Genomic DNA, 8347 nt, shown 5'->3' on the forward strand with positions numbered 1-8347 from the left:
ACCAACACTGCACGGTGTCAGGCACACAGTCGAACCAATTAGGATCTTAATATGATTACTCCTCACTCAGTTAATGAAGGCAGGGCGACCCTGAAAAAGGCCTTGACTGAACTGCAGTTGCAGGTTGTTAGCAAGGCTCTGCGGAGCCCCACGGAGCAAACAGGAGAGAGGCCTGGGAGGTGCTGCAGGGTCAGGGCTGGGGGCTGCTGGCTGCCCAACTCCACTGCTTCACACAGCTGGAGCCACGGCCGGAATGTTCCAGGCCAGAAGCCTCTGTCCAGAGATTAGGAAGTAACAAGAGACTACAGAAACGGGGTGTTTTTTATACCCAGAACCTTTTGTTTGATGTTTTTCCCCAGCTAGGGTTTCTGGAAGCAGTATAAATCAAACTCGGCACAAAAGGAAGTGTGTGTCCATAAAGACACAAGTTCTGTCTCTCTGAGCCTTCCACTTCTTGTGATTACAAAACTTGCTATAATTTTTTAAATTTTCAAAGGATTTTTTTTTTTTTAGTTCCTTTTCACATACACCAAAACAACAGAAGCTTACAAAAGTCAGCTATAGGAAAAAACAAATCAATTTTTCAAAAGGCTGTAAATTGTAAATGCTAGCCCAGGAAGAAGAACAAGCCTTTGGGAAGGTACGAAAAGAAGCTCAGAAATGTCAGATCTAAAGCCAAAACCTCCATCTTAAATTACATCAGATGTAATTTAACACCCCCCAAAAAAAAAAGATGAGAAAAGAATTCCATACACCAGGGAATGATACCTAGAAAAACACGCTTCAGAATGTTCCCATAATCATTTCCCCACTGCAAACAAACAGCTGAAGGAAATCAGTCCCATACAGGACAAACTGATCAAGGTTTTGCCATGACAATTCTCATGTGTGTGACTTCTTGTTCTGCCCCGAGATCCACACATCTGGTACACAAACACAATAACTTAGTGAAAACCAGTGACTTATTGCTCAGGGAAAGAAAAAAAAAAGTGCAAGGCTGATCTTGGAGAATCTTTTAAGTCTTAAAATACTAATAGCTCCAAAGAAATATGTCGGCCATATCTTATTAAACAAAACACACAACAAAGACAAGAGAAAGATCTCTGCCAGATTTCAGACACGAGCACATAGCAGCTCATACTCCCTGCCTGCAGGTTATACAGCTGTGGTCAACACCTATCTACAATGCTCCAGACAGGCAGAAATCATGGTAGGCCAAGGCTACAGCTCTGCACCCAGGCAGGACACCGCTGCTCTGGCTTGGTGTGTGGGCACGGGGTGATCCCCGTCCTCGACAGGACGCTGTAGAAGTCACACACATGTATTTAAGCATCCCTCTCAGAAATAACGCTTCAGAGGGCGGTACAGATGCTAGTTAAATACGTGTTCCTGAAGCAAATGCCACTGATGAGTTGGGTAACTACATCCAGTAGAAGAACGGGAATTGTTATGCTTACCAGCCTGTGTAAGAATATTATGTCAACTTCACACTTTCTCACCAATTCTTCTTCTACACGTACCCATCAGGGTGTATTAACATACATAAAACTGCAGGTTAAGTGGCTTTTCCCAGAGCATTTCCGTTGATATGTCTAATAACCTCATCTCTCTCCTGCCCATGATCAACACACAAATCCAGCAAGAAAGAAAACCCCTCGTCATAGCACCAAATGCAATTTTACTATTCTCTGCCAGTGAAGCGTTTCACTCACAATTCCAACTTTGTTCCTCATCACTTGTTCTATCATTTCCTGGCAACTTCAGTTCATGTCAAATCAAATTTGTCTGGATACAGGGAACAGCTATGACTTAGGAAATCCATCTCATTTAATGATCCAGCCAAGCAGGTTCCACACAAACCAACCACCCACGAAACCGGGTGCTTTCAGCTCCAGTGAAATCCACCTCAGGACAGCGGGGATGTCACTTAGCATGGCAAACGGAAGCAAGGGTAGCTATTACCAAGGAGACGTTGAATCAGATATGGACCAAAGGTGCCTCTCCCAACCTTCGCTCCAGAGAGGCCTTCATTTGAAATAAAACAGGACAGGGAGGCAGGCAGAGACTGCAGCCAGCGCAGGCAGAGGTGCAGAGGCAGAGCTCAGACCCACCGGTGGGAGCCTCCCGTGCAGTGGGTCACACAGAGAGAGCCCCGATCAAGCAGCACCGCTTGTCTGGTCCTGGGGAGGGTTTAAAGACTCCAGACTGAGGAGTGTCGGGCCAGCCCAGCTGTACCATGCTACAGGCCTTTCCTCGGAGCAGCACAGCAGCATCCCTGCTCCTGCAGCCCTCCCAGGAGAGGGTCAGAGATCGCTGCAGCACAGGAGCCAGTACTAAATTGCACTACAGCACCAAAAAGGCAGGGAGACCGTGCCTAATCCTGCATGCTTACCTCTACACGAGCAGACAGGCTCCTATAGGTGATATATACATATAGCTTTACCCCAAAGATACCCCACGACCGCTAGACACTGACAAAGACGGACCAAAGACAACAGCAATGCAGTGAGCAGTGCTGCAAGAGCAGCACGGCAGCAGGTGAGGGAAGCACAGGTGCCTCCGTGCCGAGCCAGGCACCTCCAGCACGGCCTCCCCTCTTGGGCAATGCCAGAGCAGCTCGGGGCTGAGCAGCTACACAACCTCTGCTTTCGACCAGGGCCGTCTGCACTTTGCTCAGCTCAAGGGCACAATGGCAATTGTCCAGAGTCCACAGCGCCTTTTAACTGGGATGACCCTGAGCCAGTAGCTCTCTTTGCTGTCAATACCGAGACCGAAGATCTCTGACCAGGTCAGCAGGACTGGGCTGGACACTGGCTGCAGGCACTGTGGGCTGCCTCCCCTGTTAGGGGACACAATGCCTTTAGAACAAGTGCTGCTTTGTGATGGACCTGAGAATTCTAGAAACCAGACATTCAGGTACCTGTAAAGCCTTGGCCATGCATCCAGATACCTGCTGGCTGCTCAGGACTGCAAAACATCGCAGTGCTGGAGGCAGACACAGCTTTGTACATCATACACCAGCAAAATGTAACTCATTAGGTTTAGAAATAGAAATACACAGCAAATACCTGCAAAACATCAGAATATGTTACAGGAAAAACTCCTGCACCTTGCCAGTTACAATGGCACTCTGACAAGGCAAGGGACACAACCGCATGCAGGATGGCACCGGGAATGGCAGTGCCCCACAGGAGCTTCCCAGCCTGAGAAAATGTTGGGCAAGGGAAATCAGAAGCATTTCATGCTCTCCAGGCACAAGGATGCCAGTTAAGGCATGAGACCTCAGTAGCGCTCACACAATAACCAAGGAGCGTCCTCCCAGCAAGATACGTTTATTATTCAGCAGTCAACCTCAGTGTCAACAAATGAAACAGCAAAAACAAGTGCTAATCTACAGCACGAGTGCTGAAGAGAAGCAAGTCCTTGACTCCTCCCCACCCTTTGTGGGAGAAACTACATCAAGGCCTTGACACATGCTAGTACTAGTTTTGGGGGGGGGGGGGGGGGTTGGCAGGGGAGGGTTTGGACAGGGATTGTTTTAACCTCTGCCATTTCATGGTTCAACTCACAGTCCACTAAGATCACAGAGGTCCATGGAACCACATTACCAAAGCCATCACTGAACAGTTTCACTCAGTTCTCATGTCTACATTTCAAAGAGAAAAGTTAAACTGGAGAGGATTCAGAAAGCGCTGTGAGAATAAAAACGCTGGGAAACTTGACTCAATTAAAAACATAGAGCCTAAGGAAGCCCAATCTATTAATTTTGTCAATGAAATGCTCATGAAATTAGTTTTAGCATGGCACAAGTACGTCCACAGGAGTAAAAGACTGTGACAATAAATGGCTCATTAGGAAAAACCCAAATGAACTGCAAAGGTAACGCCACCGTTCCACCCCCTGAAGCTCTCAAAATGAAATCAATTTTGGTTTTCTTAAGAAAAAGAAAAGCCACAGTTGAGCCAGGTGATGTGTGGATCTCACACTATTGACTAAGAAATGATCTCCAGGCTGCATCCTACCACAGAATTCAGACAAGATCATACTGGCATCTTTTAATTTGAAGCTTACGCGCCTAACAAAAACATCCCTGTGAAACACTGTAAGGCACTCGCACAACAACAAATTACTCTCACAGGCACCCCGTCAGCACTGAGCTCTTCCTCAGAGCCACTCTCTGGTACGGGCAGGGACTTCTGTAGGACCAATCTCCGCTGGGGTCTGCCAGCCCTGATACAGCATCAGCAGCATAGAGTTTTGTATTTAGCTTTTATACCCATTTTATGAATTTCTAAAGTCAGGACCTAAACCACATTCCCACCCTCCTTGGTGGTAGATGTGCAAAGGAGCACAGGGGCGAAATTATGACTGAAGACCAACAATGCTGCGACAGGGAAAGTCCAAGCAGCCAGCCACTGCAGCTCAGGAACTTCCCATACCTGCTTCATTAGTTTTAATGCTCCCCATTGGTCCCATCGCCTCCGAACCTATCAGGCAGAGGAACATCCTGTGGCAGAGTGCCACAGTTTAATAACAAGCTGTGTGAAAAAGTGCTTCCGTTTGTTTATTTTAGACCTGCTGCATCATAATTTCCTGTAAGAAACAGAAGATTGATATTCTCTCCTTGCTTTCTCTGACCTGCCCATGACTTCACACACCTGCATCGTTATCTCCCATCAGCAAGCTTCTCCCTTAAGGTGAGGAAACGAAGATTTTGCTTGCGTGAAAACCTGCTTGTCCATGCCACTCCTGCCTCTACCTTTTCCAGTGCTCCCCTTTTGAGATGGGCTAACCAGAACTGCCAGCAATAGCCAGGGCTCAAACTGCCAATGATTTATGCAGTGGCGTAATGATGTTTTCTGCTCCTTTAAATTAATTCCAAAATATCCTTTTTAGGCTATGGCAAGGTGTTGAAGCATTGTTTTAAAAGAAACAATTGCTGAGACACCAACTGCTCTTTCCTGAATAGTAAAAGCTGATGTAGAGTCAATTAATGTGGTGTTTGTGACCTTCATTACACCCAGTGCCATTGTACCTCGTTTACTACACTAGCACTCAGCCACTCAGTACTATCTGGTCTCTGCAACTTCCCACAGTCTGGTTTAGCTATCCTAAATAACTGATGATTAAATATTCCTTCTCCATATCACCATATTCAGAAAAGAAAAAAAGCAGCAGAGACGACTGTGAAACTCCACAATAATCTCACACCGCTGTGAGCACCAACCATCCATCCCCACCCTTTATTTGCCACCATTTAGTCAGTTATTAATCCCCAAAAGGGCCTTCACAGGCTGCTGCCCCTCGGCTTTTCATGGAGGACCTAGTCAGAAGTTTGTAAAGCCAAACACAGTGCTCCGGGATTTACACCTGCGGTACCTGAGAAACAAAGGTCAGGCCCCTTCCCCCCAGGAAGGCCGGCCGGCGCTCTGCACGTTCACCGCCTCGCATTTACCAGCTTTTCCTCCCATGTCAGTGATGTTCCGCAGTCCCCGGCTCCGCTGCGGTCTCTGCCACGGGGGAACCGGGCCGCTCCGGCGGGCGAGGGGCTACGGTCCCCTCTCGTCCCCGGGGCAGCAGCCTCCCCACCCCCAGCCGCGGGCCCCCGACCCACCGCCTCGCCTTCCCCCCGGGTGCGGCCCGTCCCAGCCTGGGTCACCCCTCTGCGGCACACCGTCCGCAACCGGGTGCCCGGCCCCGGGAGGCTCCTGTTGCCGCCAGCCCCATCCGCGGCCGGCAACCAGGAACGGAGGGGCCGCCGCTGCCTTCACCCCCTAACCGGGGCCCACAGCCCAGCCCGACACCAAGCACCAGGACGTCCCTGCCGCGCTTACCGGGGCCCAGGCCCGCCGCGGCCGCCCAGCCCCGGAGGCCTCGGAGCCGGCCCGGGCGCTGCGCGGCCCCGCCGTTCCCTCGGCAGCGGCCCCGCGGTTCCCCTGGCAACAGCCCCCCAGCCGGTACCAGGGCGACGCGGAACCTTGCCGGGCAGCCCCCGCCGCCGCCGCTCGCCCCCGCCCAGCCCGACGCGGTCCTCCGGCCCGCCCGGCGCGGCCTTACCCGAGGCGCCGAGGGAAAATGGAGGCCTCCGCGGCGGCGGCGGCGAGTGAGGCGGGGGGGGGGGCGGAGCAGACGAGCGGCGACCTCCGGGCGGGCGGAGCGGCGCCAGTTCCGCTTCCGGCGGCGGCGGGATGGGGGTGGTGGTGGGGTGGCGCGTGCCGCCGGTTCTGGTGCCGTTGCTGGTGTTGGCGCTGGGCGCGGCGGTGTGCGGCGGCTCCGGGCCCGTCACCTGCGGTTCCGTGGTGAAGCTGCTCAACGTGCGGCACAATGTCCGCTTGCACTCGCACGACGTGCGCTACGGCTCCGGTAACGAGACACCCCCTACCCCACCCCGGTACCGGCACCGTGCCCTCCGGGTCGGGGCGGGCCTCAGCGCGGTTCTCCCCCCTCCACAGGCAGCGGGCAGCAGTCGGTGACCGGGGTGTCGGCGGCGGATGACGGGAACAGCTACTGGCGGGTGCGGGGCCGCACGGCGGCCGTCTGCGAGCGGGGCACGCCAGTGCGCTGCGGGCAGGCCATCCGCCTCACCCACCTGGGCACCGGCCGCAACCTCCACAGCCACCGCTTTGCCTCCCCGCTCTCTGGGAACCAGGTACCCGCCGGGCACGGCCGGGACCCCCGGGACCCCGGCCTGACCAGGCATCCCCCCGCCCTGTCCCCTAGGCTCAGCCCCTTTCCCCGGGCACAACCGGGACCCCCTTGTCACCCCGGCCCCAGGCCGTGCCCGGTTCCCTGAGTCCCTACCGGGTCCTTCCTGTCCCTGCCAGTCCCGATCAGGCCTACCTTGTGCCCCCAGCCCCACCTTCTTCCCTAGTTCAGACCGGGTCCCTCCATTCCCCCGGGTCCCTGCCAGCGCTGCCCTGTTCGTCAGTCCTAGTTGGGTTCTGCCTGTCCCTACCAGTCCTGAGCAGGTCCCCCTTGTCCCCCATCTCCCTACCAGCACTGCCTTGTTCCCTGTACCAGCTGGGTCTCTGCCAGTCCCACGACATCCCCAGTCCTTGCCAGGTTCTCCCTGTCCCTACTGGTCCCAGATGGGTCTCCCTTGTACCTACCAGCTCTGTATTGTTCCCCAGTCCAGACCAGGTCCCCCATGTCCCTACCAGTCCCACCTTGTTCCCCAGTCCTTACCAGCTCCTCCTTGCCCCCCCAGTCCCAACCAGACCCTCCAAGTCCCAACCGAGCCCCAGTCCCAACCAGGCCCCCCAGCTTGTCCCCTAGACCCAGCCCTTTCCTCTGTCCTCCCCCGCCTTGCCCTTTGGGTCCAACTCAACACCCCTGAGCTCCCCTCTCTTCATCCCAGCCCCCAAACAAGCTCTTTTTCACCCACAGGAGGTGAGTGCATTTGGGGAGGCTGGTGAAGGTGATTACCTGGATGACTGGACGGTGGTGTGCAGCGGGACCTACTGGGCGCGGGACAGTGAGGTGCGCTTCCAGCACACCTCCACCGACGTCTTCCTCTCAGTGACGGGGGAGCAGTACGGGCGGCCCATCCATGGGCAGAAGGAGGTGCACGGCATGGCTGCCTCCAGCCAGAATAACTACTGGAAAGTGATGGAGGGCATCTTCATGCAGCCCAGTGAGATCTTCAAAGCAGAGCAGTACCATGCTGAGTTGTGATGGACAGACAGACTGCCACCGAGCCTCTGGGTGCTGCCCTGCAGTGTTTGGGACCACTCAACCCAGGGAACAGCCCCTGTCTGCATGCTGGTCTGACACACGCCAGGATGCAGAGCCCCAAATCCAATACAAAGCAGATCCCAACATCCTGAATTTAATGCGAAGTTGATCCCAGTGCCCCAAATCCCAACATCCAGACCTGACACAAGGTCCAACATGAAGCGGTCCCCACATCCTAAATCCAGCCCAAGCAGATCCTAATATCCAGACCTGACCCAAAGCAGAGCCTGACGCCTGAGACCCAGCACAAAGCAGGTTCCCCTGTCCCAAATCCAGCATAAAGCTGAGCCCAGTGTCCAGACTCGACCCAGAGCAGATTCCCAAACTCCCTGACCCCTCCCTTGTAGATCCCTCCTCCGTGCCCCGGGCCCCCTCCGGCCGAGGACCACCCGAAGGGCTGCTGTCCCCGGGAGCTGTGCTCCATCACTCACCCCCTCCGTGTACCCCAAACCGCGCCCAGCGGGGGCCTGAGGCCATAAAAGAGCTGAATCTTCCCCTGTGGTGTGACTGTTTCTGCGGGGGGTGGCGGAGAGGAGCGGGGCTGGGAGGCGGACGCGGTGCACCCCCGGTATCCCGGTGCCAGCCCTGGCGGGGCGCTGCTGCCGCAGCTCAC

General features: G+C 54.5%; 1 protein-coding gene across 1 annotated transcript; it reads left to right on the forward strand.

The window, feature by feature from the left end:
- Positions 1–6188: 6188 nt before the first annotated feature.
- On the forward strand, positions 6189–7674 carry SDF2 (stromal cell derived factor 2; the record flags this gene model as incomplete). The annotated part of the gene is made up of 3 exons (XM_082008739.1): positions 6189–6363; positions 6453–6649; positions 7387–7674. 3 exons carry the CDS (start codon positions 6189–6191, stop codon positions 7672–7674), a joined length of 660 nt encoding a protein of 219 aa, XP_081864865.1.
- Between the last annotated feature and the right edge of the window lie 673 nt (positions 7675–8347).

Source organism: Phaethon aethereus (assembly GCF_964289735.1).
Source record: "Phaethon aethereus genome assembly, chromosome: 19".
Taxonomy (NCBI): Eukaryota; Metazoa; Chordata; class Aves; order Phaethontiformes; family Phaethontidae; genus Phaethon; species Phaethon aethereus.